This window comes from Onychostoma macrolepis, chromosome 02, assembly GCF_012432095.1.
Source record: "Onychostoma macrolepis isolate SWU-2019 chromosome 02, ASM1243209v1, whole genome shotgun sequence".
NCBI lineage: Eukaryota > Metazoa > Chordata > Actinopteri > Cypriniformes > Cyprinidae > Onychostoma > Onychostoma macrolepis.
In genome coordinates this window covers 22,596,841-22,616,696 of record NC_081156.1, presented here as the reverse complement: position 1 = coordinate 22,616,696, position 19,856 = coordinate 22,596,841, and the positions used below count along the sequence as shown (strand labels likewise).

General features: G+C 36.9%; 2 protein-coding genes across 7 annotated transcripts in view; one reads left to right on the top strand and one right to left on the bottom strand.

Moving 5' to 3' along the window:
• LOC131521699 (dynein light chain Tctex-type 5) overlaps positions 1-19,856 on the top strand; it is a 51,728-nt gene that overhangs the window by 1,135 nt on the left and 30,737 nt on the right. The window contains exons 1-3 of one of the 5 annotated variants that reach the window (XM_058746665.1): positions 14,469-14,601; positions 14,932-15,083; positions 15,197-15,313. The gene's annotated coding sequence lies outside the window, so the exon portion shown is untranslated. Of the gene's footprint in view, positions 1-1,190; positions 1,347-10,086; positions 10,322-14,468; positions 14,602-14,931; positions 15,084-15,196; positions 15,314-19,856 lie in introns of those variants that run through there. The other 4 variants (XR_009266348.1, XM_058746672.1, XM_058746655.1 and 1 more) reach the window with 4 other exon arrangements.
• ankrd45 (ankyrin repeat domain 45) lies at positions 475-2,122 on the bottom strand. 2 transcript variants are annotated; one of them, XM_058746729.1, is made up of 5 exons: positions 1,866-2,122; positions 1,188-1,355; positions 1,013-1,107; positions 709-899; positions 475-554 (listed from the first exon to the last, which is right to left on the bottom strand). In XM_058746729.1, the coding sequence occupies exons 1-4, from the start codon at positions 2,101-2,103 to the stop codon at positions 750-752; spliced, it is 651 nt and encodes a 216-aa protein (XP_058602712.1). In that variant the 5' UTR covers positions 2,104-2,122; the 3' UTR covers positions 475-554; positions 709-749. The 2 variants fall into 2 exon arrangements, with proteins under 2 accessions (XP_058602712.1, XP_058602704.1); XM_058746721.1 differs by having other exon boundaries at positions 511-554; positions 761-899.

The window sequence follows — 19,856 nt, the reverse complement described above, 5'->3', positions numbered from 1 at the left end:
GAGACATCTGCTGGTTAACCTCGTGCATAAATGTCATAAAAATGAATTTAATTTGATTTGACTTTAATAGGCGTTGCATTTAGTTCTTGAATAACATATTTTGTAGACAAAAGCTGAATGAAAAATACATGTATTCAATTTTTTATCTGAACACGACAGGCGGCCTCCGTCTCCACCTAGTGTTCATTAAGCGCATCACAAGAACATCAGCTCTGCTTTAGACTATAAACGTATTAATTTGTTACTATAATTTTTGATTGTTTATATGATCTTCATTCTCTTCATCAGTAAATAATATTAAAAGTGCATGTGTATGTTCTAAATTAAGTGCAGTTAAAAAATTTTTAAAGTAAGTTTTCAATTAAAAAATCAAATTGTTGCAATTTTGTGTCAGGAATCATACAGTGTTCATCTAAGGGACTAATTTTTAATATTTGAAAATACTAAACACAGAGCATATATTAAATAAATATAACCAATTTTTGTAAATATATTTATTTTCACTTGAATGACAAAATGCTTCTAAGGCTTTCTTGTCTTCATTGTGGCTTCAGCTGTGAATAAATAAGAAACAAAAAACTTCATTTAGAGAATAAAAATAAAATTAAATAAAAAACAAATATATTTTTTGGCTAGAAATGCCCTGGGTTAAATAAAAAAAAGTGTACATTAATTTTGGATCGTTTGATACTGAATGAAGTAAAATACCCAGTTGTCAGCTTCTCTGCAAATCGGATAAATCAGATATATCAGTTCTCACATTGTGTGTTAAGCTTGAGCATAATAGGTTCCAGTACGCCTTCAAGCTGTTTCTTCTGTTCAATGAAGTCTTGAATTGTTGCATTTTTGGCGTTGTGTATCCAGTCAGATTTTGCAGAACAGATGTTTATAAACATGGTCTATATAGCAACACACAAACAATGATTAGAGAATGTGTACTTTTGGGTTTGCTAAAAATGTTAAAAATACAATCTGCAACTTTTCACTAAGGAATTAATAAATAATTATTTACCTTATCCTCTTTATTGAGCTTCCCTTGAACTTTCTCTGGATCAGCTATAATGTCTCTGACATCTTGTATTAATGCTTGCAAACTTTGTTTGGCCTCTGTCAGGAGAAAAAAAATAAATCATCATCTGCCTTAATCATAACATGATTTGACTCTGTGCTCTGTTCCACTTTCTCACCAGCCCATGCCAGATACTCTGCGCAGTCCAGTTTGTCATAACGCCGGGCCACATCAACAGCCTTCTCTCCACGGAAATTGACAGCTTGAAAATCAGCATTGAGCTCAACCAAGGTTTTTAAAGTGTCCAGCTGACCCCACATGGCAGAATAATGCAATGGTGAGTAGCCTACAGTAAGAGTGAACCATATTGATTATTTATTTATTTTTATTTTTTTTAGTGCAACAGTTTGTAATTTCTGTTACTGTTTGTTAATTGGTCCATTTACAGTAAACTAAAGCTGGTCTGCAGGTCTTGGCCAGGCTGGTTTTAGAGGGTTTCTGGGCATTTTCCAGGCTGAGAAACTTCTTAACCCTTTAGTGGTCCTCTGTCATTTTAGTCCTAAAACATTTGGTGAACTTGGTATGAAATTTTCCAGTATTTGTATTTTAAATGGTGCATAATTAGAGGTAAATATTTCATAAAGAAACAATATTATTGAAACAAAATATAGTACACTTATTTTATTAAATTGGCTTAATTGTCCTCGGTCTGTTTTGGATAACAAGTGTGACCACAACAATAGGGTTAAATCAGCTCAGACCAGCAAAGCAGTTCAGGCTTTTACTGTAGGAGTTAAAGTGGGAAAGTAATTAGTATTTTGTAATTAGGCCTAAAAGTAATTTGCTCGCTAATTACCGCGCGCTGTGAGTTCATTGACGTCAGCGCCGTTCTGTACGAGCTCGCGCACGATTCCGCTCCGACCAAAAGTACATGCAGCAAACAGCGCATTTCTTCCCACCTCATCTCTTTCCCACAAAATATTCTCCGATTGCTGAGTTTCGTTGGCACTCTTGCTTTCCAAAAGACTCTTAAGTCCCTCTACATCATCATCTAAAGCACATAAAAGTACAGTTTTCTCCTCAGTTGACCGCATTATGACTTGCGGAAGAGCGATGTTGTGTTTCACTGTCTCTATGGCAACCGGGCAGTCATTTCGGTCATTACTGTCACCGGCCACGAGATGTCGCTGTTGACTGCTGTATGAAATAAGAAGAACTGAAAATCTGAGCTGAACTGAGAAATTACATATTATCTTGTTGATAGCAGTTATAGGAAGTGGATTCTAAGAAAAAGAACAAAATAAGCTTAGCATCAACCCCTATTTATTTCTGTGGAAATAAATAAGTGTGAAAGTAAGTAAATGTATTTATCAGCTGTAATCTTAGACAAGAATATTTATGTATGTAGAATAACTTATGTTGTATCATTACCCATAAAGATATCATTTTAAAGAAAGAAAGAATAGAAAGTCCTTGAAGGGTTCAGACTTCTCTGTGTAAATTACATAATCATCTGACATCTAGGAAAAGGACTGGCATTGAAAAGAAAGATCATAATCAAGACAAAATATGTATATGAAGTCATATATTTTGATTCTTCGAAATGAAAAGTCTTGAAAAGTAAACTCAAATCGATGATATATTAGTATAGTATGTGAATAAATGTACTATCCACTTTGTTTAGTATATGCAAATCTTTTTCACTGAGAGGAGGGGGATTATTAGGAAATATAGGGACAATTCTTGTGGTAAAATTATGTGATATATTTCATTTAAAAGGGGAAAAAAAAGTCATTTGATGTCCTAAAAGGTCATATTCTCTCATATGATGATAAGGAATGGAAAGTCATCTGACAGGGAAATTTGTGAGTGCAAATTCAGTTTTGTCATCATGTAATGTCATTGTACATTCCAAAAAAAACTTCCTCAATCAACTGAAACCATGCTTGTTGTTAAAATATCATGGCTAGTTTTAGTGTTAGCCTCACCTGAAAATATAATCATTTAAGTTCTGGGTCACCTCAACTCAATATTTGCATCATCATTATTATCATTAGATGAAATGACACGGGGAATTATGTGACAGAATTCACTCTATTATACAAAAAAAAGCATAATTTACTTTTGGATATTAGTGACATCTTGTCATGCCACACTGACAGCCACGTTGCTCAAGGCATGAAACGATCACATTACAGAGAGAGAGAGAGTGTGTGTAAAGAATGTGGAATGAATGGATTCATGTCAAAGGTTCTGACTCATTCCATTGCGCTGCTTTCAAGTGTTCACTCCTGACCTGCCCATAACTCCTGCTCTGTCATTGGAGTCTATTTGTAGCATGTGTGTGTTCAATGAATAACATGACTGTATTTCCAGTTGCTCTATCTTAGGCCAAAGAAGGAAACTTTTTATGGTGTGGGTCTATAATTATAGGAAAATTGGGAATGGGAGGGAAAGGGAATGGCAGTATCAAACATGAAGAAATGTCAGCTATGCCTGAAAGAAAATATAGATGACTGATATTGATATTACAGTATGATCCTATTATGTAGATATCTGTGTGCCACGGTGGGATTTTTCTTTTCTCAATTTAATACTACATTATTTGATTTTTTATTTTAAATGGTATGTTTTTAAATTATTTTATTTATTTATTATATTTTTTCCCACCCATCCATTCTCCAAACTGTATGTCCTATGTAGGGTTGCAAGGATGCAGAAACCTATCCTAGCTTCCCAGGCCATAGGCAGGGAAACAACCTGAAAGGATGGCCAGTCCATCGTAAGCTTTATTAATTTAATTTAATTTAATTTAATTTAATTTAATTTAATTTAATTTAATTTAATTTAATTTAATTTAATTTAATTTAATTTAATTTAATTTAATTTAATTATTTTAATGTTTTATTTTAACATAACATGTCTTAATAAAAAAATCATAAAACCTTCTGTTTTTTACAAGATTAAATTATTTTGTTTTGTTTTATTTTATTTTATTTTAACATAACACGTCTTAATAAAAAAAACTTCAAAACCTTAAAACCATCTGTTTTTTTTGTACAAGATTAAATGTACGAAATATTGACTGTTATTTTAGTAATTTGTTACATTATTTTATTCATTTTAAATTGTTTTATTTTATTTTATTTTTTTATTTATTTTATTTTTATTTATTTTTTTTTTTTTTTTACCCCCACCTATCCATTCTCCAAACTGTATATGTAGGGTCGCAACAACCCGAAAGGATGGCCAACCCAAGTTTTTATTTATTTTATTTTATTTTATAATTGTAATGTCTTAATTATTATTATTATTATTATTATTATTTTTACAAGATTAAATGTAAGAAACCAGAATCTTACAGTAAATGCTACAGTAAGTTCACCCTTGTTTGTCTATGACTGATTTTACTTTTTAATAGTTATTAGAACAATTAAATACTAGTTCAGTAGACCACTTTCACTGCCATTTCACTCTCACAGTCCTGAGTTGTGGTGAGACGAATATGCATCTGGCTGTTTTCACCATTTAAAGCGTGGCTGTCAGCATCTGTCCTCAGAGCTGTTAAAGCCCATGCAGTCATGCTTCAGTTCTCTCAAACTCCAAAACAACATCTGTGCTTGTCCAAGGAGTGCTAATGTGCTTGGGGCTGTCGGGACGCCTCAGAGATTTCACTGATAGGTGCCATAATACAGCAAACACTTATGTCTAAAATACAGTAGATCTTTGCATTTATGTAGGCTGTGGCTGCTTACATCAGCCGTCCTTTATCTAGGGCTGCTTTTGTAAGTGATGAATGTTTTAATTACGAGTTTACATTGACCAGCCTGGTCCCAAGGCTAATCATAGAGGATTGAGAATCAACATAGTCTTGTATTGCTGTGTAAGTCCATTACATCATCTTATTAGAGTCACTGAGCTCTATTTCTGCCAATCTGTCCAAGAATGTCATTTAGGCTAAAGCTGTTAACATCAACTGAATGAAAGATCAGGGCTGAAAAACTTTCATTTTGCTTCATCCTATACGAAGAGCTGACCTTCTGCCCTATAAATCTATAATAATCTCTTTCTGACGCCATATTCCTCGTAAGTCCGTGTCTGTTTTCCGTTTCTGCCTTGAAATTAGTAATCCGGCCTAGCTTGGCCTGAATTCTAACTGCATTTACAAGTGAATCACGGCGCACTAAAAATAACCCCTTTAGAAGACTGGACTCAGGAAATGAGTAAGGCTCTCGGGTCCTGAGAATCGACTGATGTCCGCTGCTTTACACTGACCCCTCTGCACTGGATTACAGCCTGACGTCTAGGTGACGTCTTCCACTGCAGGAGATCCAAAGACAAACAGATGTTTCCTTAAGCTGTAAGGCCGATAATGTGGTAGTTTCAGTCTTTATGTTTGTTTTTCCTGACTCATGATATTGGATTTCCTCTCATCCTGAAACTTCAGCCACACCTGTAAATGGTATACAGGTTTAACCACTTTGTACGTTGAGTATTCACATTCTTTAAAGCTTTTTATCATTTTTAGGCCGTGATGCAACCAGTTTGACAGTTACCCATATAACTTGCTTGATGCATTATTGTGATGTTTAACATGACTGAGTGCATTGTAGTACAACCTGAATCCCGGAAATGTTGGGACGTTTTTTAAATTTGAATAAAATGAAAACAAAAAGACTTTTAAATCACATGAGCCAGTATTTTATTCACAATAGAACATAGAGAACATCACAAATGCTCAAACGGAGAAATTGTACACTTTTATCCACTAAATGAGCTCATTTCAAATTTGATGCCTGCTACAGGTCTCAAAAAAGTTGGCACGGGGGCAACAAAGGGCTGACAAAAGCAAGAAATTTTGAAAAGATTCAGCTGGGAGAACATCTAGCAACTAATTAAGTTAACTGACATCAGGTCTATAACATGATTAGCTATGAAAGGGATGTCTTAGAGAGGCAGAGTCTCTCAGAAGTAAAGATGGGCAGAGGCTCTCCAACCTGTGAAAAGAGTGCGTAAAAATATTGTGGAATACTTTAAAAACAACGTTCCTCAACGTCAAATTGCAAAGGCTTTGCAAATCTCATCATCTACAGTGCATGACATTATCAAAAGATTCAGAGAAACTGGAGAAATCTCTGTGCGTAAAGGAGAAGGCCGAAGACCTTTGTTGGATTGCTTTGGGCCCTCAGACGACACTGCATCACTCATCTGCATGATTCTGTCATTGACATTACTAAATGGGCCCAGGAATACTTCCAGAAACCACTGTCGGTAAACACAATCCGCCGTGCCATCTGCAGATGCCAACTAAATTTCTATCATGCAAAAAGGAAGTCATATGTGAACATGGTCCAGAAACGCTGTCGTGTCCTGTGGGCTAAGGCTCATTTAAAATGGACTGTTTCAAAGTGGTGAAGTGTTCTATGTTCAGACGAGTCCAAATTTGACATTCTTGTTGGAAATCACGGACGCCGTGTCCTCCGGGCTAAAGAGGAGGGAGACCTTCCAGTGTGTTATCAGCATTCAGTTCAAAAGCCAGCATCTCTGATAGCATGGGGGGGGTGCATAAGTGCATAAGGTATGGGCAGCTTGCATGTTTTGGAAGGCACTATGAATGCTGAAAGGTATATAAAGGTTTTAGAGCAACATATGCTCCCCTCCAGACGATGTCTATTTCAGGGAAGGCCTTGTGTATTTCAGCAGGATAATGCAAAACCACATACTGCAGCTATTACAACAGCATTGCTTCGTAGTAGAAGAGTCCGGGTGCTGAATTGACCTGCCTGCCTCCAGATCTTTCACCTATAGAGAACATTTGGAGCATCATTAAACGAAAAATACGTCAAAGAGCTCTTCAGCAGCTGGAAACCTATATCAGGCAAGAATGGGACCAAAACTCCAGAAACTCATAACCTCGATGCCCAGACGTCTTCAAACTGTTTTGAAAAAAAGAGGAGATGCTACACCATGGTAATTATGCCCCCCTCCCAACTATTTTGAGACCTGTAGCAGTCATTAAATTTTAAATGAGCTCATTTTGTGCATAAAATTGTAATTTTCAGTTTAAACACTTGCTATGTTATCTATGTTCTATTGTGAATAAAATATTGGCCCATGTGATTTGAAAGTCTTTTAGTTTTCATTTTATTCAAATTTAAAAAACGTCCCAACATTTCCAGAATTCGGGTTGTACTATGTGTTGTTTAGGAGTGAGTATTAGGTGTGATTTAAAGGGGTCATTGGATGCAAAATTCACTTTACAAGTTGTTTGAACATAAATGTGTGTTGGAAGTGTGTGTACACATCCATACTATAATGATAAAAATCCACCCAGTGTTTTTTTTTTTAAATAAAATTTTAAAATCCTCTTTCTCAAATCAGGCTATTCTGAGATTCCTGTCAGAAGGACGTAGTTCTGCACAGGCCGCTCCCACGATAGTTGATTGATAAGGCCGTCTTACCCGCCCTGAGTGAGCTGTGAGCTGTCCGCCATTGTGTAAACTCCGTTGCAGGGGAAGACAAGATTGTCTCCGATTAAGCGATTGAGGTGTTTTGTTGTTGGATGTAATAATGAATATAGCAGTCATCGTTTACTCCCGACATCTGAGCCGCTGAAGACACAGAGGATTAAGGTTATTTTCGTTTTGAAGGGAATGCGCCGATCCCCAATCTACCTAAATGCATCTATGTTCGCGCGAATTATTCGTGATCCAGCTTCATCTACAGAAGAAGTGAGTATAAGGGTTTTTTATGAATCTTCGCAAATCGCCTTTCCTAATAATGTGCTAGTTAGTCAGTTTCGTGGCTAAAGTAAACAGTACAAAAATCCTAAATTTAACTGTTTTGTTCCTATAGTGTGTGGTGTCCTCGGGGTTCCTCCGCACACATCAGGATTTCTGATCGTAAATATTCCGATTCGCGATCGGGGTGCCTCCGATGTTCTTCCGAGCAGATTCAATCACTCTTAACACACCCCACACCACAGGAAAATATGATAAGATAATCTTTAGAACCACCAAGATAATCGGAAGGGGAGAAATCGGCCCAAAATCAGCCCGATTTTCTTGTGGTGTGTACCCAGCAGTGAATGATACAATAGACAGACAATGGATATTCAATACAGTAAAAAATGTTGGGGTCGGTAAGATTTATTTGATTAAAAAATACTGTAAAAACAGTAATATTGTGAAATATTATTACATTTTTAAAATAACATACAATTATTATTTATTATTAAAATGATAATAAATTATTTTAATGTTTAAAATTAATTTGTAATATTTACTTAAATTTTTTTTTTTTCCTGTGATTACAAGCTGAATTTTTAGCAGCCATTACTCCAGTCTTCAGTGTCACAAGATCCTTCAGAAATCATCAGTGTTGAAAGCAATGCTATCTCACGACCAATTCATACTTTTTTTACAAGGTGGCTGATTTGAATTCGTATGATTTTGTACGATTTCTGTGAGGGGTAGGTTTAGGGGCGGGGTTAGGTGTGGTCCTTCATATGAATTTCTACGAATTTGCCACCTCGTAAAATATGTATGATTTTTCACAAATCGTACAAATTCGAACAAGTGAGGTCCTACGATTTCGTACAAATTACAAATATGTATCATTTGCCCTGATAATGTGCTGCTTAATTTTTTTGTGGAAACCATGATACTTTTTTTCAGTATTCTAGAAGGATGTATTTACTGTCATTTTTGATCAGTTTAATGCATTCTTTAAAAACAAAAGTATTATAAAGCATGTTTTATTTAAAAACAAAACAAAAACAAATGTACTGATGCCGAACTTTTGAACCATAGTGTACCCATTACTTTCACTGTGTAAACCTTTCTTAAAGTAGGATTTGTACATTAAAAATAGTGTCTTTTAGTGTATCACATGAGATTTTGATTTGTCGTATACATAACTCAGAGTCATTCCCCATTGATGCCTTTCAAGAGGGTAGGGAATTCTGTGGGTATGTACCTCGTTATCTTTTGATCATCACTTTGGTTTTGGTGATGCAATGATTTTTGTTTTTCTTAGTTGATGTTTTACTAAATGATTTGCATCGTCTTAATCACCATAATGGGTATTCCTGTAATCAAACAGCAGGCGCTCAAAGAATCTACACTGAAAATCTAGATTTTATTTAAATTGGCAATAAACAGAAGATTTCTGATTTTTTTTTTTTTTCAGTTCTTTTTTTAAACAAGAAAACTTATGACATATAGAGAAATATTTAGAAAGTCTGTACTATTTTTCATGTATGTTCTTTGTACAAAAGGCCAGATTTCCTTGAGACTAAGAAATACATAGAATATTTAATATTTAACACTAAATGTCTATGAGTCATCACATAACATTAATCTTGAACTAGTTAGAGCTAGTAGTTGTGGAAGTAGTTGTCACCAGACTTCTGTCTGCAGCTCTCACAAGTTGAAACCATGTGACCTGCTCGATGGAAAAGAAAGTGGTTGGAAAAACAGTTCAGCTATTTTAGTCTTGAATGATGACGATCACACTTTGCAGTGTGTATGTTAACCACAAAAGTCAACAGGAAGCTGACATATCAGAAAAAGGGCATGCTGCATAGAAACAATCCAACGCAAGGAAACAACAGTACACAAAGAACTCTGATAGCAAAGAGGCTGTAAACAAACATTGTGTGTTACAAACACAGGTGTCTATGTTGAGATACGTTTCCACAGGATGCATCTATAAATGGGTTGTGCATTCATCTAGCATGGTTGACATACATTAACACATCTTTCCATTGAAATCTGAGGTGTAATCTGGTAAGGTACACCTGCGGTCTCATTATTAATATTATGCTTTTGCAGATGGTCTGAGTTTCTTATTTAGAAAAATACAGCTGGTAAAAGTGATATTTATGCAGCAGCAATATGATTTTTTGACCAAATATTGCAGCATGTGATGATATAAGATACATTTACTTTTTTACACAGGCTCATGGTGGTGTTTATGGCACCAACAAGCACAACTACCATTATAATGGTAAAACACAGCAGATTTTGATAATACAGAAACAATTTTTGCTTCCTGTTCCCATTGTCTGTCATTAGGCAGTGCTGCATTCCAGCTGCAGTGGGCACAGATTCATCACCTTGATGTCTGTTTGGGTGAGGTCCAGTGCCCCACATCTCAAGCATATTGCTTCACTGAGCTCTGCCGGAAAGGGAGAGAGAAAATTATGGAGTCAGGAGAGCTCTGCATTCTGCCATATTTTTGTTCTGGCACATTCTGGTCTTTTGTTGCTCATTTCATTTCATTATTTCATTTCATTAAATTAAAAATGTTGGCATATTTTAAAATTATGTTTTTGTTCTGGCGCGTCTCTTTTGTTGCTCAGTTGTTGTTTTTGTTGCACCTACATGATATGTATACATGACATGTGCTCTTAACATATTTCTATTTTTTACACATTTATTTTACACATGAAAAGGGAACACTCGTAAAATGTCTTTTTTTTTTTTTTGTCATGAACAGTCTAAAAGTTGTTTTTATTTATTTATTTTTTTATTTATGTTATTATAATTTTTAATTTTTTTTTTACTTAAGAAAAAAAAAGAAAAACATTTAACTTTTGTTCCCCGCTCTTTGCCTCCACTTGCATAACCAAACAATAAACCTTAAAAAGGTGCATAACATGTAAGGTAAAATAAAATTTCTTTCTGATCAAGTGAAGGATTTTGAAATGGGCACAGAATAGCATCTAACCAAATGCCTCAGTTCTGTGCAACATGTTTCTTGTTGTTTAGCAGATGCTTTTTAACCAAAGTGACGCATATGCTGATTGCAGGGACGGTCCCTCTGGAGCAGCAGACTTTTTCTTTCACAGGAACAGTGATGGGAGGAGGGGATCTCAGTGACTTTACAATTCTTAGATTGAATTCTTATCTGTATTCAAATCTGTAGCCTTTACATTGACAGCGTAATGAGACTGTCTGACTTATCAGCCTGCATCAACATTTGAATCAGAAAACATGTCAAAAAATGAATGTAGCATTGACCTTGATCAGTGTTTTGTCCTCAAATCATCCAATAAGTGAATGTAGGAATGGCTTTGGGTATTTATTTACACAAAAGCAGAACTTAGGACAATTGAGTGCCATTGATTGCCATCAGCGACGTCAGTTCTGCATGACGCTCTGGTCTATTGTGTACGGCTGCTGAGTTCTGCTGCACATGACGTTCATTGTAATAATACCCTGCAAAGAAAAGTACTAAACAAACTTGCCTTTGTCAACAAGTTTTAAAATTTCCACAGAATTTCTACAGAATGAAGTATATTGATTCACAAAGTTGGTGCAGTGCTGCAGTTTGCACAGTTGCACCTCTGGCTCTTGCCCTTGTGCATGATGATTATGAAGTGGTGAGGTCTGATCACATTGTGGTAAATGGTGAGTATTTATTAGAACTGGAGAATGTTGTTTACTGAGCAGCTTGTTATAAGTGAGCTGGTATCTTGCAAGAGGGTTTTTGTGGTTATGCTAATCTGTTTCCTTTTGTTCTGTTTTATTTTCGCATCTGCATCTTTCTTTCACTTCAGTGAAAGTCACACTGGGTCAGGTGGAAAACACTTTTTGGCTAAGAGAAGATTAAAAAAACATTCCTGTCAAGGATAATGTAATCTCTAATACATATAATTAGAGAAATAGAACCGCAAGGCTTACATAAAGTAGGTTTTGACTTCATCTGTTCACACTTAATACAGATTAAGTCATTCAGAAACCAATCAAACTTTACCAGATATAAATGTATTCAGCAGCAATCTGTAACTGTCTAGGTGAACTTCCTTTAAACTGAACAACCAGCACTTCCTGTTTGTGTATGTACAGGTGCTGGTCATATAATTAGAATATCATCAAAAAGTTTATTTATTTCACTAATTCCATTCAAAAAGTGAAACTTGTATATTATATTCATTCATTACACACAGACTGATATATTTCAAATGTTTATTTCTTTTAATTTTGATGATTAGAGCTTACAGCTCATGAAAGTCAAAAATCAGTATCTCAAAATATTAGAATATTACTTAAGACCAATACAAAGAAAGCAGTGGCCTTCAGCTCTTCTGCATTGTTGGGTCTGGTGTCTCTCATCTTCCTCTTGACAAACTATGGGGTTCAGGTCAGGCGAGTTTGCTGGCCAATCAAGCACAGTAACACTATGGTCATTGAACCAGCTTTTGGTACCTTTGGCAGTGTGGGCAGGTGCCAAGTCCTGCTGGAAAATGAAATCAGCATCTCCATAAAGCTTGTCAACAGAAGGAAGCATGAAGTGCTCTAAAATTTCCTGGTAGATGGCTGCGTTGACTGTGGACATCAGAAAACACAGTGGACCAACACCAGCAGATGACATGGCAGCCCAAATCATCACAGACTTTGGAAACTTCACACTGGACTTCAAGCAACATGGATTCTGTGCCTCTCCACTCTTCCTTCAGACTCTGGGACCTTGGTTTCCAAATGAAATATAAAATTTACTTTCATCTGAAAAGAGGACTTTGGACCACTGAGCAACAGTCCAGTTCTTTTTCTCCACAGCCCAGGTAAGATGCTTCTGACGTTGTCTCTGGTTCAGAAGTGGCTTGGTAGCCCTTTTCCTGAAGACGCCTGAGCGTGGTGACTCTTGATGCACTGACTCCAGCTTCAGTTCTCTCCTTGTGAAGCTCTCCCAAGTGTTTGAATCGGCTTTGCTTGACTGTATTCTCAAGCTTGCGGTCATCCCTGTTGCTTGTGCACCTTTTCCTACCCAAATTCTTCCATCCAATCAACTTTGCATTTAATATGCTTTGATACAGCACTCTGTAAACAGCCACACCTTTCAGTAATGATCTTCTGTGACTTACCCTCTTTGTGGAGGGTGTCAATGTTCGTCTCCTGGATCATTGCCAAGTCAGCAGTCTTCCCCATTATTGTGGTTTCAAATAACAAGAGATACCCAGAATTTATACTGTTGAAAAAGGGTATGTTTTGAAGTATGGCAGCTGGTTTAAGCTGGTCCTGAGTTGGTCCTGAGATGGAAATAGTTAAACCAGGTCAAAACACCTGCCATGCTTCAAAACATACCTAACCAGCATATGCTGTTTTTTTCAATAGGGTACTGTTGGAGCTGTAGTGCAGTGGAAGGTTCTTGCGTGATATGTTGGTTCAAGGGAAAGTAAGTCTGTGCCTGGCATTTTGGCATGAGGACTGATTATCTGGAAGAATAAGTGTAATCGTTCTAAAGTTTCAATGAGAATGATTGACCAATTCTAATTCTTGATCCTCTCTCAACTATCCTACTATTACAGCACTTTTTAAAGACACAACACACTGAGCATTTGCCTCTAGGGTACGATAACAAGCTCAGTGTACTCTCAGATACTGAAGAAAGTCCTCCTCTCCATTTGGGAGTTTGTGAGTTGCTCTATTTTTCATGTTAGATTTCCTTATGTGTTTTTGTCCTGCTGATTTGAGGATGTACAGCTGTTTTTGTGTAGCCTGACGGCAGTAGCAGCTCTGCTGCCTGGGTAGCTGATTATCTGGGTGGCAGGCAGCAAGCCATTTAAACTTGTGCTTGTCCTGATTGTGGCTGTCCTATATTCTCTCTTTTTGGAGTTTTCTACAGTATTTCAGTTTGGTAGATGGTTCTTATGATGTTAAATGTGTTTTTTTTTTTTTTTTTTTTTGTGCAAATGCCGTGGCATAATAATTTTAATTGATGATCATGTTGCATTAAGTTCATTTTAATTAATACAATGTATTACTAACAAAACTGAGTGTTCTTAGACTAAAACCTCAAAATGTGACAGTTGTGGTCTGCTTGTTATTTGTTGACTTGCTCTGCACAGAGGTACTCGCAACAGTTCGCAGAAAAAACTGGATGATTACATAAATGCATCATAAATCTCTTGAGAAATGTCACAGTTATGTTGGCACAAACAAAACAGCTACTTGACGCAGTTAGGTCAGACTTGTTTTCAGTTTTTACACATATATACTTAGACTCACACCTTTCTTGTGCATGTTTTCAACGCCAGTTGCAACCACAAGATATTTTCAGACACCACAAGAGGAGTGTCATGTGTGGTTTCAAGGTCGAGAGAATAAAATCAACACATTTGATGGTGCGATAAGTTGTTATTCTTTGTCAAGTCTGAAATCGTCAAAAATTCAAATTAAGAAGGTCTGTATACTGCACATTTTGTCATGGTTACAGAGGAATCAACCAAACAAACATGTACGCATTACCCAAGAAGTAACTTACTGAATGACACATTGCCTGGTTTAGTGGTGCTCAGCAGTCAGAAGTAAAAATAAATCCGAGCTTAGCTCCAGATAAATATCTAAGTGAAATAATAGCAGATGGCAACATTGCACTGTAACCATAACAAAGTGACGAAAGCAAGCAGCAAGGAAATTGTCCTAATCAGAACAATCAGTGTGATAGATCATCACTGTCACTGCTGTCTGCGCAATTATGCGTCAGGCAATATCAGAAAACTTTGGCAAGATGGAATCATAAGTCACAAAAGAGTTTAAAGGAATAGTTCATATTTACGATAAATGCGGACTGAAGGTTGGTGATTGGTGAGCAAGTGAAAAAATTCCTTTAAACTTTTCAGCAAATTTCATTAAAGTCACACTGCATTTGAAACAGCATGACGATGAGTAAATGATGACTACATTTTAATTTCTGGGTGAACTGTCCCTTTAACAGCTGCCTACTTGATGTGCAAATTATGAGTTCACGCTTGAATGCTTTTTTTTGTTTTATATCATCCGAAACTTACTGAACTATGTCTTCTCTATTTGTGTAAGGCTTATCAAGGCTGTAATGATAGCGATGAACGTAAATGTGTACAGTATCATCTTTTTAATTTTTTTATCTGATCACATGTTTGCTTATTGTCTTATCAGTGTCAGTGGAGCCCTGTAAAACACTCGAAGCCAAATTACTTTTACCACACCTTGTCAAAGTCTGCGTCTCACAGACATAAATGAGTGCTGATTATTACTCGCACAATACAGTGCAATAAAGTGCACATATGCTAAACAGACACTCCTTTCAGGTATAGTAAAGATAAAACTGCTATTTGTAACATATGCACATGTATCTATGCTTATGTGCACGCTGCATGTGTGAACAAGACAGGAACTCATTCGGATCGTCTTTGTTTCCAAGGCAACAGCAAGCAGCATACCACCCACGCAAGCTAGACAACGATCCCAGAACGGGGTTTCCTCTCACACCTTGCCTTTGCAGAGCCCGAACTGATCCTGCCTGTGACAGCAGCCGCTTGTGCGTCACGGCAAGTGTTCTCCTGGCATTTCACAAACGCCCACAGCTCCCTGAGCTCTTTCCCATAGCTTTTCATCTCACGGCTATGAGTGAGAGACTTCTCCACACCTTAAAGAGTCACTTCCGGCAATCAACCAGGCAGAATGCAAACAGCCTTGAGCACAGTAACATCTACTGTTTAAACTGTGTGATCTCAGAAATGACTAATTGCTCACGAATTTGTGAGACACTTTATTCTCATTCGTATTAATGTCCATGAATGTTTTCATCTACTGAAATGACTTCTGTTTATTGTATTCTTGGACTCTTATTCCATTGATGCATCAAGCAGAAATGACATATCCTTGTGCTGTGTGTGCTGTCTCTGAGAGAAAAAAATTGCCATATTTTGTTACCTCCAGTGAGAGTTCACTCTAAGCTTCCTAAGACCACAGTTAGCATTAGGGATTTATGGAGCTCAGAGAGGTTCTTCTCAATTGAGTCTTTGTGTAGTACGCCTCTAAATAATCAAGTTTAACCCGCTTCTATTTTCAGCTTTGTTTTGTGTACAAATCAGTTTATGTAAGTTTAGAAATGAGGAGATGAGGAAATTGGAATAATATTCTAAGTCATGATCTGGATCTTTGGGCTAATGCCGTGGCCGGATATCAAGGTTCACTTTTTACTTCAGAATTAGCCTCAAAATTCTTCTTTTGTGTGTGTAAATAGCTGTCTGTCTGTCTGTCTAATCTATCTGTCTGTCTGTCTAGGCATTCATCCATCTATCCAAATGTCTGTTTGCCATACATATTATATATAATGGTTGTGAAAATCTTAGTTTGTCTGTTAATTGATCGATTGATCTGTCTGTCTGTCTGAAAATCCAATCCATCTATCTGTATGTCTGTCTGCCAGCCATCTAATATATTTACACATTATAAATATCTATCTATACACATTATATAACATATCTATGTATCCGTCCTTCTGTTCGTCAGCCTGTCTATCTATCCATTATCCATTATCTGTATGTCTGTCTGCCATTTAATATAGATATACATATCATATATAATGGAAAATTTCTTTCTTTCTGTCTGCTGTCTGTCTGTCCATCCATCCATGTGTATGTTTGTCTGTCATGTAATATATGAAACAAATCTTCTTTTCTTTCTTTCTTTCTTTCTTTCTTTTTCTTTCAATTCGTCTGTCTGTCTTGTCTGTTTATCCATCTATCTATCTATCCATATGTCTGTCTGCCATCTAATAACATGTCATATACAATGGAAAATATTTATTTCTTTCTTTATTTCTTTTTCTCTCTCTCTCTCTATCTCTCTATCTATCTATTTATCTATCTATCTGTCTGTTTGTCTGTCCATTAGTCTGCCTGTCCGTCTGTCCGTCCATCTATCCATCCATCCGTATGACTGTTTGCCATCTAATATATAAACACATATTACATAAAATAGAAAATATCTATCTATTAATCTAGTATACACATTATATAGCACTATATAACAAACAAGTGCACTAACAAAGAGTATGGCATTCTTTTCTTTCAGCCTAATGAAATAAAGAGACATCCCTCCCCCTACACCTACGGGAGGTCAGTGACAGATGGGGGCAGCTCTGAACTGGCTTCACAGACAGCTGCCAGGGTTTTGGGGTGAAATGTTAAAGGTCAGCTCTTTTAGACTGCAGATCCCTATATTGCAGACACTGATGGCCTGACAGTCAGACTTGCTGCAGACCCACTGTCAAAGTAGATTAAAACTGTCCCAAAGAGAGTTTTACTTTGCTTTTGATCTGACGTGGGGGTGTCGCTTCAGCTGCTGTCCATATAAATCATGTTGCATGTGGGATTCAGATATGAGTATAAATGGGGCGCGTAATGAGTGTGTTTGTTTGAGGTGGGTGAAGGGGATGTTGTGCTAACTGACTAGCCTTTTCCAAGAGATAATCTAACAAGTCCTCTTTACTCCAGCATTAGAACATGTCAGTACACAATGTAAGCACAGTCTGTCACTGCTGCTCTGCCAGTTAAGGATATCCTTCCTGTGGATGTGAGGGGGTGTTTCCAGAATGCATCTAACACAAAGTATTTTTTAAGTATGAGCTAAAAGTGACAACATCAGTGACAGAATCTGACATGGCCCCAGACATGGAAATGTACTTTTGATTTATCAGTTTGACGCCTTCTTCACAGTATATCATAAACTTGCTGAGGAACACCCAGTGGCATTTCCAAATAAATCAATGAGTAAAGATGCAGAAGAGCAGCTTCATTTTGCTGTGTAAAACACTGTGTAAAAGACTAAAAAAACAATGCCAAGTGCTCAACTGAAATCATTAGGACCAAACTTAAAAAATAGCACAGGTCAAACCACAACTTCCTCCAAGCTAAAGCTCAATTCTCTGGTCTGCAGACATAATCATTTTAAACTAGGTTGTGGCCAATCATTGTACAGGTGTGGGTGGGAGATGGAGGACAGTGAAAGAGAAAAAGATTTAATGGAAAATAATGCACTGCAGTGATTGGGAACCTTTTTGACATGAGGTTCCATATATTTGACACACACAGACACACACGCACACACATACATAGAATACAAATTTTACATTAAAATGTAATTTATAGCAATATACCACAGTTTTAAAGTTGTTTTTAACAGGTTACTTTCCTACATAACATCAAGACAAATGCACACACACACACACACACACACACACATACACACATGCACACACACACACACACACACACACACATGCACACAGCATATATAGTATACAATTTTTACATTTTCTGTGATTTGTATTTCTTTTTTGGAACCAAAAAGCATTACATAACATTGCACAACATTTAATTGTTGATCTATTTCATAAGAATTTTAAATAATGGCTGCATGTTGAGCACTGGATAAATAAACTTCGATTTATGCTTAACCTTTAAGTTTCTTTTGTGTTGAATGTTATTCTTTCTTATCTTATCTAACTTTTTTTTTTTTTTTTCATTTTTAAGTCGTGTCTTGGCAAACTCTAGTCATTTTTGACATTTATGAGAAAAGTTTTAAGTGCACATTACATGTTCTCTCTCAAAATGACACCAGGAAAAAGCCCTCCGGAAAGCAGAAACAGACTTCAATGCTGCTGCCGGCTTGTTAAATGTGTTAAACCAGCTTCAGCTCCTAATGAAAGGGCAAAGGATTTGTTACTGGTCAGCCTGTATCAGGTGTTCACTGCAGTTGTGCTTTTAGAAATGTGCTGAGCCCTCTGGCTATATTATAAACGCTTGCACAAACACATAAGAACAGAAAGACACCATGAAATAGCATTCCTTTAAGGAGTAACCAAGGCAATGCAGTGACAGGTGTACAGACACACACACACACTCCATTTCATTAAGTGAAAAGCTAAAAGGGCTGTTTGGGGCCTCCGGTCTGTGTTATACGCCCAGAATGACAGACGTGCAGACTCCTCTATTGTATGCGCAATGCCGTTGGGCCTCTTTCTCTCTACCGCCGGAGGCTGCAGCGGTGGGGGCTACTACCAGGGTCGCGTGCCCCACTTTCACAGCAGCAGATGGGGGATGAATCCCACTCGCTGCTTCCGAACCTCCGGACAGAGGGTGTCTACCCCACCTGTCAAGACCACACAAAAGCCAGACCGCTACGTCACAAAACCCAAGATGAATCTGCAGACTGCTGAACCCAAAGCCACTTTTCATGCAGCGCCAAGCGTGTAAACACAGAGCATACTGATATTTAAAACGGGTCTTGTAGGGGTCACATGAATACTAACAACACACATCTGCCATTGATTCTTCTTGTTCTCTTTCAATCCTTTCCAAAATTCAGTTTTTGCGTAATTGCTGAATAGGAATGGTAGTCATAAAAAAAATATTTGAGCAAGTACATAACCAGCCAGTGTTCAAAACTATTGCCTTACTTTAGCCCGATTCACAGCGGTAAGTGGGAAGTTTGTAAGTTTTTGCGGGAAATTCAAGCATGGCACTGCGTCATTACATCACGTCTGTAAACATAAAGAAGTTGTCCCGGCTGCTAGGCTATCCTGCAGGTGGTGGACCGTTTATAGCCTTTTCTCACAGCAGCTAGAATAATTAAATGTATCATTTTGATGGTGGATTGTAATCCGGAAAGGATTATGTGTTTATGAAACACGTGAATGAATTATATTCCAGTTTTAAATGTGCTTCTGATTACAGATAGCCTGGGATTACACAAGATTTGTACTTTAAAGAAAACCAATTCGAAAGGAGCATAGTTTGCTTTTTGGGTTAAAAGAATTTCTTAATATGAAATTCGAATGGCATGACAATTAGATTAGACTGTACAAAAATTGAAATCTACATGCTAATACACACTCATAGTCACGCAATGCTGATGTTGTTAACATTAATAATTTGAGAACAAAGTATAACAATAATAATACTTTGCACGGTTTGATGTGATATGAGCTAACCGATCTTTAGATTAAATCACCATTGGTAGCACGATTTATGGTAATGCTTTTTACCTCAGTTGGTCAGAACAAATGTGGCAAA

Excerpts from the sequence above, each read along its gene's own strand:
- ankrd45 (XM_058746721.1), bottom strand. The coding sequence starts at position 2,103 with ATGCGGTCAACTGAGGAGAAAACTGTACTTTTATGTGCTTTAGATGAT. Across the intron at positions 1,356-1,865 it reads CAATGAACTCACAGCGCGCG|GCTACTCACCATTGCATTAT; the intron begins GTAATTAGCGAG and ends CTCTTACTGTAG. Across the intron at positions 1,108-1,187 it reads AGAGTATCTGGCATGGGCTG|AGGCCAAACAAAGTTTGCAA; the intron begins GTGAGAAAGTGG and ends TTCTCCTGACAG.